At 36.9% G+C, this 15806-nt stretch overlaps 1 protein-coding gene and 1 pseudogene across 1 annotated transcript; both read right to left on the bottom strand.

Annotated features, from left to right (window-relative positions):
- On the bottom strand, nucleotides 1–4150 carry LOC126706150 (uncharacterized). Its single transcript, XM_050405451.1, has 5 exons — nucleotides 3831–4150; nucleotides 2632–2798; nucleotides 2158–2215; nucleotides 957–1035; nucleotides 1–307 (listed from the first exon to the last, which is right to left on the bottom strand). The coding sequence occupies exons 1-5, from the start codon at nucleotides 4021–4023 to the stop codon at nucleotides 187–189; spliced, it is 618 nt and encodes a 205-aa protein (XP_050261408.1). The 5' UTR covers nucleotides 4024–4150; the 3' UTR covers nucleotides 1–186.
- Nucleotides 4151–5525: 1375 nt separating this feature from the next.
- On the bottom strand, nucleotides 5526–10023 carry LOC126706693 (putative pentatricopeptide repeat-containing protein At1g26500; annotated as a pseudogene).
- Nucleotides 10024–15806: the final 5783 nt, after the last annotated feature.

Consider the following 15806-nt stretch of genomic DNA (forward strand, 5'->3'; position numbering starts at 1 on the left):
TGAAGAAAACACAATTTATAGTGAATTAAACCACAACATTATTTGTTATAATTCAGTGAAAGAACATCATTCCTCAAAAATAGTGTTATTAATTGAAACAAGGAGATGGGATTAACAAAATCGGACAATCCCAATTCCAGCAATAGAAATCCTTTCAGATATACATTGCAACTGTGATCAGCGGTATTACTTGGGTCGTGTTCGGTAAGGGTATAAAATGTCATCCAAACTCTCTTTTATATAGATGCCCACTCTATTCACGTTCCTAGCCACACCAGATGCTACTAGGCTTGCATTCCTCTTAAACCTGCAAATTTGTGAACTTCAGGTTTTGTGATATGTGAATACACTTAATCAACTTACCAAAGTAAAAAAGTAAAAAAAACAAAACAAAAAACCGGAGGGGTTTATATTAAAGGGCTTAGAATCTTTGCCCTACTTCAGACTAAGTCCCAGGTTTTTAATTTTGTCAATTAAAGTCTCAAACTTATCAAACCATTTCAATTTGATGCGCATGTTCATCTCAGTTATCTAGTTCAATTATTCTAGACAGTAACAAAACAGAGAAAAAGGAAAAACTACTGGTAAAGCTTTGTATTTCATTTATGCAGAGTTTAATGGACGGTTTACCATTTTTCTCTGCTTTATTATCGCTCAAAATAATGGAAATGAATAACCGAGATGGACAAAAACTTCAAAAGTGAAACTCAAAAATAATGGAAATGAATAATGGAGATGGACAAAGGCTTTAAATTGAAATGATTTTTTAAAGTTGGGACTTTAATTGACATAATGAAAAATTTAGGATCTAATCAGAAACAGGGTATCAACTGTAGGCCTTTTTATGTGATTTCCCTCAGAGAGAGAGAGAGTAAACTTCAACAAAAGACCTATATCAGAAAGCATACTGATAATTTATCTATGATTCCTATATTTTTATCAAATTTATGTCTTGCCTGTTCAGGTACTCCTCTCCTGTGGAATGAGCTGGTCTGTAGGTTCGAGGTTGAGGTTGGGGAAGAACACGACCATCATCTGGAAATGAAGACACAAAAATGAAGTTTAAAGTCCTGAGTTCCAGGGGAAACTGATTAAACACTGTATCTCATTTTTTTTTTTGATAGGTAAACACTATATTTCATGTTATCTGGAGTTTCAAATCACTTTGCAATATTTATAATTTCACGAACATAGAATGAATCAAATGTCAGTAGAAATCATGAATGAAAAGACCAAACATAGAAGCAGTAAAGCAGGTACCTCCTTAACAGTCGTGCAGTGCATTTACTCATCCCAGCATGTTTTTATTTTCATATGGAACACATTGATGATCCATCGGTAGATCTAGAGGTATTTGGAATCCACATGAATATAAAATTATTCGGTAATTTGTTTTTGTAAAATTTAAAATGAGATAACATCTAGACACATTTGATGCCATATTTTCTTAATAAAGTATTTTGCCTTTAGATGCAAATAATAATAATATAAAAATTTAATAGTTTTACAAACACATCTACACCTCAATATTATATATTTATCTTCAGCTCTTCAATTTCCTTGAGTGAGGCACCTAAACTATATATTCCTGCAATTCTGCAGGTACTCATTTGTATGTAATTGTAATATTCAAACACCTTCTACTCTAAAAAAACAAGAGTCAGAAATTCAATGAACAGTCATGAAAACTACATTATTTCAGGAAAATCATATCGCAGATATGACTGACAATTCTTCCAAAACTTCAAGAGATTTTGATCTAAACTTTTAGTGATTGAATAAAATATAATAACATCACAAGTAAATTTAATAAAAATTAACCACGCAATGGACTGCGCAATATGGGTTCCATTCCAGCAATTTGGAATTCAAAAAAGTTAAATGAGCATGGATAACCCAAAAGTTAAATGAAGGATTTCTCCATATGCAACACCAAAATCTATGAACTCTGATGAAACTCCACAAGAGATGAATTCTCAACAACAGAACAACTTCATACAATCCATCGGAAATAGTCTAAGAGAGTGACAAGTCTAGTACACAACCCTTCTTCTTTTTAGTATATTTTTATTACTTATCAAAAAGAAAAAAGAGTCTAGTACACAACCAGAGATTGCATAAAATTTTGCAACAAGCAAGAACACCATCAACTTTTACCTTTATTAACATGAGCAGGAGCCTGAGCATGGTCTGCTGGTCTTCTGTCCAACAATACCTGAAACAAGGGGTAATTATGTCAGATTATAATTTGATGAAGCAATAAAAACCATATAAATATCATCACAAGTGCATTTTGAACTTCAAAAAACTTTAAAAATTTGAAAGAAATTACACTTCAACGAGAGTTATATTTGAAGTTAAAATTAAAAACCTTTTGCAACAACCCACAAGGGTTCTTTATCACACTTGGACAAAGTAATTCTAATCGCTTCACAACATTCAGTAACAATAACATACCCTCATTTTACATGAATTTTGGCTGAAATGACAAAAGCTATATATTGATCTAAAGAATTTGCTACAAGGTTATAATCCTAATATATATACACCATTGTCTTCAAACTTAAAAGTAAAATGTGAAATGGAATTATTCATTGGGAAAACAAAGGGCAAAAGGTAAAGATATAGCACCTCAAGACCAACACAAAATGGCAATTCTGCTTGTTTGTTCTGCTGATCACTTGAAGAGTCCTTGTTCAGGAACACCGAGTAACCAACACAAGCATACTTGAAATCTGTTAGACTGCGGCCCTCTTTGGAAGCTTCCAACTCAGTTTCCCCCACAATGTAGCTGGGCACTGGTCATGCACCTTAAATATCAGTACATTCTTGTAAAAGTTCCTACCAATAAAGTCCACTGTTTGGAACCGAAATTATCAATAAAACTAGTAAAGTCAAATAACTAATACCGTGGAACTTATATATAAATCCACAAAGTTACATGTGAATTTGTGAACAATGTAAACATTCTTTGGTGAAAAGTCCTAGCCTTGAAAACATGTTATGTCAAACAAAAGATTTTCATGAGCACCTCAGAAGAAATTCATAATTCTTCAATTTGCCTATTGATGACGCATAAAATATCAAATCATTCAGGTCTTTTAGCCGTTCAGTAAGTGTTGAAGTTTTCCATTATATGGGTGGTAAATTTGAAGAAGCTTACAAATTTCACAACCAAATCATCAATTTGCTATGTAAAAAAGTAAAATACTTCCACAATGGTTCAGAAGGTCAAAACTTAAAGAAAAACAATCAAAGAAGCGCCCCCCACCCCCAAAGTAAAGAAAAGCCCTGGCACAAAAGCATTTGATTTTAGCATAGAACACTAATTTTTTTCCCAGTACTCTATTCCCTCAACATTTCCAGCCATTCTACATAAATTACAACATTGGAACCAAACTAGTGTCATTAATGCTCAAGTAACAGTATGTATTTTACATTATTTAAAAACAAAGACACAAAACTTTACATCAGCCCACCACATATAATGCATCCAAAACCAGAAATCATCTTAAGCTACCACTTAAGGATATCAAAATCATCACAACCAAACCCTATTTCACTGCTTGGATTCCGGGAAAAATACCCAAGAAACAACAAGCCAACAACAACAACAATCAAACCAAAATAACAACATCCACTCTTCTAATCCAAAAATGCAAAAAACCCATCAAAAATTAGACTTGAGTAAGCAAACACAGCAAAAAACAGAAAACCCAGAATTTTCTTTCAAATTTCCTTGATTTTCTCGGCAACCAAACAGACCCACAAGCATCATCATAAGAATCAATGAATCAAAAAATAAAAAGAGGGATTATAGAGAGATTGACCTTGGTGGAGGGTTCTGGGGATGCCAACGCAAGTGGGGTTCTTAGATTTGGATCTTTGCAGAGACGAGTAGTAGAGACATCCCTTGCATGACTTTCCTTTGGATCCTTTCTTGCTGATGTCGTTGTTGTGATTAGGGTTAGGGTTCTGATTATGGAATCCTCCTCCTTCTCTGTCTTCTTTGTCCTCCGCCATTATTAACTACTACTCTACAAAATCTGTCTTCTTCGTCCCTAACGTATTAGTAATAGTATAGTATGTGCTGGTGTTTTGCTCCCATTTTGCTATGCTATTAGTTAAAAAAGTTTAAACGCAAATAGAAAACTCCAAATTTATACGTGCACAATGCACTTTTATAGGAATATATTGTTTGTCCAATGTTAAAAAATAATTTTTTCTTTTTTCTTTTTTCTAACTTTTAATCAAAAATATAAAAGTTTTTTTTTTTTTTTTTTTTCCTTCTTTTTTGGCTAAGTTGAGTAGTTGACATCATACATTCATATTGATAAATAAAAATTTTAGGTAGAATTGTCACATTTAAACTCTTTTTTTTTTTTTTTAATGAAAAAAGGGCCTTATGGATTATCATTGACCTGCCCCACTTGAACTCACATAACTCATGGTGTGGGGGCATCCCTGAGTGCGTTAGGATGATTCACGTCATGGCACAGTATTTTTGTGAAGCGTGCAACTCGAATCAAGCAACTCTTAGACCCACAAGTGTGACGTAGTTTGGAACTCCTACCAATACACCACGCCGACGTCACATTTCAACTCTTGTGAGGGAGACATGACTTTTTTTTTTGGGTAAACATTCTTTACATTGATACAATAATATTAATCTCAATGTAAAATAAGAAATAATAATAATTATTTTTTTGGCTAAGATCAAGTGAAATTATTATTATTATTGTTAATCGAAATTGACAACTCATATCCTCACAAGGACAAAAATCATAGTGGAACTCATCCAGTCTCCCACTTTAACCAGCATCTCTAGGTTCATTCATTATCATTTTTTTTTTTCATTCATTATCATTCTTTTAAGCATTTAAGCTCTCTCTAATAAAAATAAAAATAAAAATAAAATAACTCTCTCAAAATCAAGTCCAAAATTCTTCGAAAGCTTTGAGAAATGTTCCTCAAATTTGAAGAACACTCAAGCCAAAAAGCTCTGGTTTTTGAAGAAGTAGATGTATCAAGTGATGATTCTGAATTTCTTTTCAGGAAAATACACCTGCATCCAAACCTAGGGATTCTCCTTTCTCTATTACCAATCATGATGACTAACATAACATCTCTTTGAAGAATAAATCTCAATCATGACTAAAAGACTCTAGAAGAACTTACGAAATCCATTAAGGAAAGGGAGGCTATATAGAGATGTCCAAATAGCTTTCATGATTAAAAAGTTTTGAGGATATATCTAGATCAAGCCACATAGATGGAATGAACTTATCATAAGTGGGCTTAACCATAAGAGAATTTAGTAGTACTAAGATAATATTCTAAAGCATGTTCGGAACAAAGAAAGATAGGGGGAGGAGAGAAAGTGGCAAGGGTGACCAAAATATACTTCAATAACCTTTCCCCCCACACTTTTTTACCATACTCATTGCTCAAGCATGAAAATGCAAGTGCTGATGCTTCATAATACACGTTTATAGACAGTGCACAGCATTGGACACGCAAATAAATTAGTTAATTACTTGATCTAAAGAAAAAAGAAAAGGTGCTCTTGCATTATAATTTCACGAGGAGGCTTGAAATAAAAAAGTTTAATTCAGCTCTATATAACTGCAATTCTGATTCACTTGTAACGCTAATCTCAGTGTTAGCAGGTGCAAAAAGAACATCTCCTTCAAATGATCCTGCACGCATAATTCCCTCCCCAGCCATAATGAGAAAAATGGAAGCGCCTGAAACTGCTGGAAAAACTTTTGATGCTTCATGGGCGAAGAATACAGCAATCGACCTCAAATTAATCAAAAGGTAGCAGGTACCTTGTTACATATGAATTCAAAGGAGTTCCTTGCAAGATTTCAGGAAAGCCCTACAGCAGAGACACATCAATATTTATTCATACATTTGTTTGGGTCCGATGTAGTCACTCACATCACCAAGAGAATCGATAAAATACACAAAATCATTCAGTAAGAAAATATTAAAGCAACCTCTTGTTTTTCTTGCGCCTAGAACAGTGAAGCTGCGAGTTTGAGGCACAATCATTAATGCAACATCATATATTTTGTAATTTGGGTCCGATGTAGTCACTCACATCACCAAGAGAATTGATAAAAATAACACAAAATCATTTAATAAGAAAATATTAAAGTAACCTCATGTTTTTCTTGCACCCATAGGCCATAACAGTGAAGCTGCACGTTTGAGGCACAATCATTAACACAACATCTATTCACTCTTTGAAATGGGGACCAATATTTTGTTTGATGACTAAGAATTCTATTACTAAAGAGCTACCTCATGAAATGAACACGGGGTAGCCTAAAAAATACATCAAGTATTACATGCAAACAAAAGTGAATCAATGAAGTCTGTAACGGTACTACTAGCACTAAGACCCATTAAACCATTCATTAAATTGTCTAATCAGGGAAACCTTCAACTGAACCTCTGATACTTCCACATCTCCAAAAGTGCCAACAGTTTCACTCCCTCCACAAAGTCCACTTCAGACACAAGAACACCAATTCCACACTCCAAAGGACAGTTTACCAATCCAGTATATATGTGTGTGTGTGTGTGAAACTGCATGTGGGAATGTTTATTTATTGGCAGGTCTGTCAAACCATTAATTGCCATTAATTAGTTTCATACTACACAACAACCAAACTTTTGGTTTGAATAAACCCATAAAAGATCCTACTTGGGAGGTTAACAGTACATATCTCAAATTACTAGTGGATATGGCTTGATTAACTCCCCAAAGTGGACTGCAAGGTTGCCAAAGGAAAGGAGAGATGTATTCCCTATGAAGCAAACAGAACATCCAGTCATTACCTGTTTGAATGTGAGCATGGAACAAAGAGTTTGGACACTGTGCTTGGGAGTAAGGCCAGCCTGTACAACATTTTTTACTTCAATAGTTACAAGGCCAGCCTGGACAACATTGTCTGAAGTTGCCAAGCATTCAATGCACTCATCGGATATATATATATATATAGGGTTCACCTGCCCCAAGTTACAATGCTTTACCGGGATTAAGCTTCACATACTTACCAACAAAAAAAATGCTGATATGACACTGACATCAACTGAATATTGCTTCTTCTCCAACCACAACACCAGTAGCTCCTTGGGGAAATTAGGTCTTATCAATCATCAAAAAAAAAAAAAAAAAAAAAAAAGAGAGAAAAAACAAAATTAGGAACATTTAAAAAAAAAAACTTCTTTTGCCTGTTAGAGAGACAGAGATAAAATGTCATCACATCCAGAATGTTGAAAATTGAGGTTTATTTACATAAAGTAGTGTAATTTTTATGGATTGGAGAGCTACTAACAACAAATTGATTTAATAATTGGAAGTTTAGCACACATATGGGATACATAGGGTGTAGTTGATCCAACTTTGGGTTCATAAAATTGTATATACTATAAAAAGTAATTGAGTGGTGCAAAATTGCTCAATTTACATCGGCATGACTTGATCCTCTCTCTCTCTCTCTCTCTTGATCAATATAAGTGTGTGTGTGCGCACATGCGTGCGTGCATGTGTGAGCTCTATAATTTGACAGTTACCAAATCTGCATTGTGATAATATGAAAACATAAGTTTTTATTAAATAGTGATCATATGTAGTAGGAAGGAGCATCTTCTCAAAGGCTAACTATTACAATCAAACCATTCTATAGATAGCGGCATAAAGCTCTTGAAGAACAATCTTACTTGTAGAACCACAAACATAAAATAGGAAATTATAAATAAGTAAAATTTTGCAACTGACCTGACCTTCCATTTGCATATGACTTTTTACATTGGATGTCACTTCCGTTATTGTCTATTTGCTAGCCAACATGATTGGGTGACTCTTTGCTAGCGAACATGAGTAGGGTGAAAACTGACTGCAGAACAAACTTTACTTTTCCCTCCCAATCCTGTCCATCAATATGAAAGCTTTGGTTTGCAACTGCACTACCAACCAGTTTTACAATCACAGGAACATTACAAAGCACAACCTTAAGCACCTGGGAAGACAATAGCAAGTTGCTCCCAAGTAAATGATACAGAGCTTAAAAATCATCAATATGCGTGCATGCATAGATTATAAGCAAGCTTTAGCTCAGCTACTAGGATTACCAAATCTTGTACCACTCTGGTCATCTTGTACACTTCATATATCCATAATAGAAACATCCTGTGAGCCTCAAAACAGTTTGGTCAAAGGGAGAAAATTTTGTGGACCGCAGCAGAGAGAGAGAGACAAGATCCTGATTAATTGGTTTTCAATATATCAACTTCCTTTCTTGTTTGTCATATAAAATCCTTTGAGAAAATTATAATCTACAAATTCAGTCATTAAAATTGGTTCTCAAGGTTCCACTGATATGTTTCTTCTTCTGTCTCTCGTAGCCATTCTCAGCCATACCTCTCAAATATATCTGCCAAATCAACCGACCCTACTTCTCTCAATTTCTTTGCCACCTCCTCAAACATAACAACACCCTCCTCATTTGAATAATAATGCAAAAACTTATTGTAATCAAATCTGGGCACCTCAAGCCCTTCCTCAAACTCCTCTCCACATACTTTGTGGCGTCTAAAGACTTTCCCGCCTTAACCAAACCACCAACAAAAATAGTTTCGAAATTCACAAGTGTGTCGGTTCCCTTCCTACCTCTCTTCCCTAAATGCCCTTGCAATAACATTATATAAGTATGCATTGTAGGCTAACACCCTTTTTTTATCATCTCTCTAAACACTTGTGTTGCTTCACTTGCCCTTCTTAACTTCAAAAGTCCTTTTATCAACCCATGGTACACACTGATATCTGGTTTCTCAATCCCTTCCACAATTTTATAAGCCTCTCTAACTCTCCCTCTCACCAAAAGCCCATAAATAAGCGATGCCAATGTTAGATTATTGACCTGAATCCTTCTCTCATGCATTTCTTCAAACATCATGTATGCTTGCGCAGTCTTACCCCTTTTGCACATCCAATCAATCATAAGCCTATAAGTTGAAAGGCCCAAATCGTCTATCCTCATCGTTCTCATCATCTGAAATAACTTCAATGCCTCATCATACCTATTAATCTTAAAGTGGGTTTCCATCATTTTCTCAACTGCATCAATATTTGGCTGAAACCCTTCATCCACCATCAAATTCCAAACCTTTGAAGCCTCAACCAAATCACCAACATCACAAAAACCTTTTATCAAACACTTATAAGTAGCCCCACTTGGTTTTATCCATTCTCTCAATTTGGACACAAGAAACTTGGCCTCCTCAACAAGACCATTCCCACACAAAGTCTGAACCACCTTATTCAAAGTCTCCAGGCTATACTCATACCCGCATGCATTCATAGAGTGGAAAAACTCCACGCACTTTTTCAACTCCCTTGCTACTGCCAAGGTGTTAAGCGCAATACTAAAAGTCTTATCATTGACCAGATGACGTCGTCCCATCTCATGAAGAATCTCCCAGAAAAGCTCGATGTTTCTTGATTTTCCAATCATGCTGAGCAACTTGTTGAAGGAGACAGAGGTGTGAGTGAAATGTGAAGTTGTGTTGGATTCTGTGTATTGAAAGAAGCGGTAGACAGGTTGCCATAAGTAAGGGAATTTGTTGCAGACTTGGAGGAAGAACTCGTGGGTGAGGTGGTTGTCTTGGTCAAATTGTGACTGGCAAGCGTGGAGCTTGGAGTGGAGTCTTGGGTCTGGGGAGTCTTGTTGCTGATAGAGTATGGTGCAGACTCGGAGTAGGTGATCCGGGTTGGGTGGTGAAATGGTGGTAATGGGGTTGGAAGGTTGTGTTGGGTGGATAGAGTTGGTGCTTAATAGATGAAGGTGGTGGTGGAGGAGGTTTATGATGGGTTTAGTGGGTGCTATTCGTTTCACTATCATTGAGAGAGACCGATCTTGTTCACGATTTGCTTAAGCAGACTGCATTGAATCATATTTTGTAGTGTTAAAATGGAAACTTAATCAAACCAATTATAACATAAATTGAAATTGGCCGATTACACATAACATTTAGCTATAAAGTTCCTATAATGGCAAAAGTTGCCTTAATATAATACAAGGGGAAAAACCCTTTTACAAACTAGCATTTCAATTATGTATATCCAAAAGGGTCTAACTCTTGAATATATAACACAAACTTTAAAACTTTTTAACTCACATTTATTTTCCAACGTGGGATTAACCCATTGTTTTTCCTTTTGAGAATACTAAGTATTTTTCTTTAAAAAAAAACATTTTTCCCTCTCTCCGTGTGTGTATGTTAAAAATATTTAGTATTTTCAAAAAAAAAAAAAAAACAATGGGTTAATATCATATTAGAAAATGAGTGTGAATTAGAGAGGTTTAAAGCCTGTGCTGTGTATCCAAGAGTTAGGCCCTTTTGGATATACACTGCTATAAGTTTCTTTAAAAAACCTTCGAAACTTCTAGTGAGATTTTAGACATTGAACACTTGGAATTGAAGAAAGCCAAAGATGGAATAAGATTGAAAACAATATTGCATACAACTCTTTCACATTCAAGGCACTTCAGTTAACGCATTATTACGAATAACAAAGAGAATGAAAACCCATTAAAATCCCACAAAAACCAAAGTTTGGAAGCTTTTCTTATTGATTTCCCTGCGGTTTCCAACCAACCAAACAAAGGAAAAAAGTGACAGAGATAGAGAAAGATTAGTACCAAAGTAGAGCGAGCTTAAAGTGATGGCAGTTCCATGATCAATGGAGTTGAGAAGTTGAGCTTGAGAATGATGGCTAAGGGACTTTGATGGTGCACAGGCACCAGGAAAATCAAGAGGTTAGGTTGGGTTAGGTTTTTTTTTTTTTTTTTTTGATGGAGAGGGGGGGGGGGGGGGGGGTCGAGTCTTTTTAAGAAGAGATTAAATTTTGTATGGACTAGGCATAAAACCCAAGTTTTATACTTCCAATCCCAATATGTCATGTCATCTTATTATATAATAAATAAATAATCATAATCATACTCAATCAATTCTAATACCCATCTAAGTGCATTCTGAAGGGTTGCTCTCTGTCCTTAGGGTCAACTTCGCTCTCTCTTAGAACAGTGGAGCTTTACAGTCCTTGTCTCAATACAAGTTTTCGTACCCCTTAGTGGAAGACTTTCTTTTCTTATTCTTACCCTTTTCTCATCATGCTAATACCAATGGATTCTCTAGAAAATCTTTGGAACAAACTTTCGCTACTGGACTCAGAGGAAAGTGGTGTACAATGCCCAAAAAACTCTTTAGCACCCCGTTTACTGCTAGCTGCAAAGTTCTTAACAAAGAGGTTCACTAACATTGAATCTGTGGCACACACATTCAAACCTCTTTGGAGAACTCAGAGGGACTTCGAGATCAAAGATATGAGAAACAACTTGATGTTCTTTGAATTTGAGGATGAATATGACCTGAAGCGAGTGCTGGAACATGAGCCGTGGACATATGACAAACACCTGGTGATTTTTGAGAGAGTGGTGGACAATGTACCCATAGCTGCACTTCCTTTCAAGTTCATAACATTCTGGGTTCAGATACATGATCTCCTAGTCCATTGTATGACACTAGTAATACGGGATTCCATTGGAAAATCGCTGGGAACTGTCATTGAAATGTTAGATACCGAAAAAGAGGGGGGCAAAGGTAATTATCTGCGTGTGAGAGTTTGTGTGGATATTTCTAAACTGCCAGTCATGTTCGAAAATTTTGGTCAGAAGATAGAGTGATTGGGTGGGCTGCTCTATGATACAAAAGGCTACCAAATTTCTGCTACTAGTGTGGGTGTGTTACCCATGATGAACGTGACTGCAACCTATGGCTAAGTAGCAAGAGGACATTGAAAAAGGAGGACCAACAATTTGGTGCATGGCTACGGGCGGAAGCAAACTCTCAAACCGAAAGAACTCTCTGCTTGTCTCAGGTCAGCTTCCCAAATCCTCAGGACCACCAAAGAGAGCTCAACCATCAACATCGTCCCAACACACCGATGCCCAGTCCGGTGCAGGCGTCGTACCTCCGGCCAAGATATCGACGACAACCTCATCTGAATAGGTTTTGGATTCAGTAACAGCAAAGGGAAAATGCAACGTTCAGTCAGCGGAATCCCAGGAAACTTTAAAGGCAATTAATGACGACATCAGTTTCAAATCTCCCACTATCTCGGACGTTAAAGATAGAGCCCGTCATGGAGTAATCGCACCGAATCACAATGATAGTGGAAAGGGTGCCTCACATGCTAGTCCATCGGTTTCAAGCAAAGCTCAAACTCACGGCCCACGATGTGGCAACACTGTGCCCATCTATTGGGCTCGATATGGACCTTAAACTAAATCCCACCACAAACCTTATGCCCAACACTGAAGTCCATGACTCAAACAATCGAAGTCTACAGCCTAAGTGGAAAAGAATTCTACGTAATCCAAACCTAGGCAGCAAAGAAATAACAATGACTGAACCTGCCTCACGCGGAGAGGCAATTGAAATAGAGGACCTTCGACCAGTGAAGCGCCAAGCTTGTGATGTTTCTCATCTTCCCTCAATGGTGGTGGCTGTGGCTCAGCCTTGCCGGAACCAATGAATTGTATCAGTTGGAACTGCCGACATTTGGGGCAATTACGTGCAGTTCTAGAACTCATCGAGTTGGTGAAAACAAAATCCCCCACTATTGTTTTTCTCATGGAAACTAAATCAAAAGATGACTATCTCAAAAGACTCTGTTCTAGGCTCCAGTTTGATCACTTTTTCATTGTCCCTAGGAACAATACAGGGGGCGCCTTAGTTCTCTACTGGAAAGATGAGATTAATCTTCGTGTGCTAAATTCTTCACCAACATTCATAGATGCTGTAGTCAACCCAAGTTTGGATGACACCTAGTGGTTTACGGCTTTTTACGGAAATCCAGTAACAACCAACTGGGAACATTCTTGGACACTACTTAAACACTTTTGCCTTCAAATGGACCTCCCATGATTTTGCGTTGGAGATTTTAATGAAATTGTGAAGTCAGAAGAAAAGATGGGGGGTGCGAGTAGACCGGAGAGGCAAATGGTTGCTTTCAAAGAAGCTCTGGACTTTTGTGGTGTTTGTGATTTGGGGTTTATGGGATCTCCTTTCACTTGGTGCAACAACCAATTCAATGGGACAGTAACATGGATAAGATTAGATGAAGGGGTAGCCACGCCTTCTTGGACTCAGATTTTCCCATCGGTCTGTGTCCATCATATTACATGTTCCTTATCTGACCACTCCCCTCTCTGGATATGCTTTGACGATGAGAATAAAAGATTTTACAAAAAAAAGGCGCCTTTTCAGATTTGAAGCAGTATGGATGAAGGAAGAACAATGCGGAATGGTTATAAAAAATGCTTGGGACGGACAAGGAATGGGGTCACTGATGCAAAATTTTATCCATAAAATGGATAGATGCCCTGTACTATTGCAAACTTGGAGCAGAATGTCCTTTGGAAATATTCGCAGGCTACTTGGTCAAAAGAAAAAATTGCTAGCTCAAGCCGAGGCCATCTCAATGATGGGCAACAACCATGAGTAGGTACGAATCCTAAGAGGAGAAGTCTATGATCTTATGGTAAAGGAAGAGTGTTTATGGCATCAAAGATCCAGAGTTAATTGGTTGCAATCTGGGAACTTAAATACCAGCTACTTCCATAACCGAGCAAACCAAAGAAACCGGAGGAACTATATTTCAAAGCTGGTTTTAGACGATGGAACGTTTGTGGAGGAAGAACAGAAAGTAGGGGAGGTGCTTGTTGAATATTTCAAGGACCTATTCACTTCCACAAATCCTTCGAATTTTGAATCCATTCTCCATGGTATTGAGTCCAAGGTCACTCCCACTATGAATGCTGAGCTAACTAGAGAGTTCAACGTAGAGGAGGTTGAGCAAGCACTAACACAAATGAAACCAATGACAGCCCCAGGCCCGGACGGTATGCCACCACTCTTTTATAAATCTTATTGGAAAACTGTGGGTTGTGATGTAACTGATGCTACTCTATTTGTTCTTAATTTGGGTTCAATGCCACCACATATAAACCATACCTTCATATCTCTAATTCCAAAAATAAAAAAATACAGAAAAAGCCAAAGATTTCCACCCTATTAGTCTTTGTAAAGTTGTTTACAAAATCATATAAAAAACCATAGCAAATCGCCTTAAAAAAATTCTGCCTAAACTTGTCTCTGAATCCCAAAGTGCCTTTATGTCAGACCGCCTCATATTTGAAACATGATTTATGGCTCTTAAACTAGATATGAGTAAGGCCTATGATAGGGTTGAGTGGAACTTTTTGGAAAAACTTATGGAAAAATTGGGATTTGATGAGAAATGGGTTTCCCTTATTAGCATGTGCATAAGGTTGATCTCATTCTCAATTTTGGTGAACGGAGAATCCCATGGTTTAACCCATCCTAATAGAGGTCTCCAATAAGGAGATCCATTATCGCCTTACTTGTTTCTTTAATGTGTAGAAGGTCTCCATTCACTTATACAATAGGCACAAAACAGTTGTTTAATAAGAGGTGTCTCATTGTGCAAAGATGGTCCCAAGGTCTCTCACTTATTCTTTGCGAATGACAGCCTCCTATTTTGTCGAACAAATGACCATGATTGCCAAACTATGTTGGAAATTCTTGCCAAATATGAACAAGCGTTAGGGCAACAAATTGATCGAGACTAAACGCAGATTTTTTTCAGCTCCAATACAACAAGACCAATGCAGGAACACATTACTGGATTGCTTGGGGTTTCGGTTATAGCTCATTATGAAAAATACTTGGGATTGCCTTCCTTTGTTAGACGAGCAAAAAAATAGAGCTTCATCTACATTTGGGAAATAATATGGAAAAAAATTCAAGGTTGAAAGGAAAAGCTGTTGTCCCAAGCTGGAAGGGAAATCTTGATTAAGGCGGTAATCCAAGCCATGCCAACTTTGCAATGAATTGCTTTAAACTCCCAAAGTGCCTATGTAAGGATATTGAATCCTTAATCCAGAAATTTTGGTGGGGTTATAAGGGTGATGTGCACAAGATAGATTGGATGGGATGAAAGAAGTTGTGTCTACCAAAGATTCAAGGTGGCTTGGGATTTAGCAAAAACCCCATCGGGTGATTTTAAGGTCACCATTCCCGAGAATCCACTATTGTCACAACAAGCGGTTACAAGTAAAGGAATCCCAGTATTTTATACTAACTTACAGTTGAACCCTTATCCCAGTACCCAATTGGACTTGTTCTGTAGTGACAATCTCTCCTTTCAATGCACGGTTTCCAGTACATGACTAACCAATTGATGCACAGATCCAAGTACATGACTAACCACCAACTTAAGAACGATGTTGGTTGCAAAGTTCTTTAGTTCATCAATACAATGAAGATTACGAAACTCCTTGGTTACAAAATCCTACGACATACAAACACAGTAGCTTCTTGAAGAGAAAGATGAACTAGGTCATATGTCTCCGGTCACAATATGCTTGTGAAAAACATTTTGCATTCAATTGCATCAGCTGTGACGGTCCTTAAAATAATCCTTATATATGTTTAGGGTTGTGAGAAAAGAAAGCCTAAACAAATATACACGGATTGGAGTGAAATTAGAACTGAAAATCTAATTTTTGTAAATCTTAATAGATAGCTTATCTATCGAGTAACTGTCGAGCATCGGGCTTACACAGCCTTTCAAACCTCGATAGATTCTATCTATTGAGCTAGCTGTCAAGCTTTAAAATCCAACATTTCTTCACTTGATTCTTGGA

Source organism: Quercus robur, chromosome 11, assembly GCF_932294415.1.
Source record: "Quercus robur chromosome 11, dhQueRobu3.1, whole genome shotgun sequence".
Classification (NCBI taxonomy): Eukaryota; Viridiplantae; Streptophyta; class Magnoliopsida; order Fagales; family Fagaceae; genus Quercus; species Quercus robur.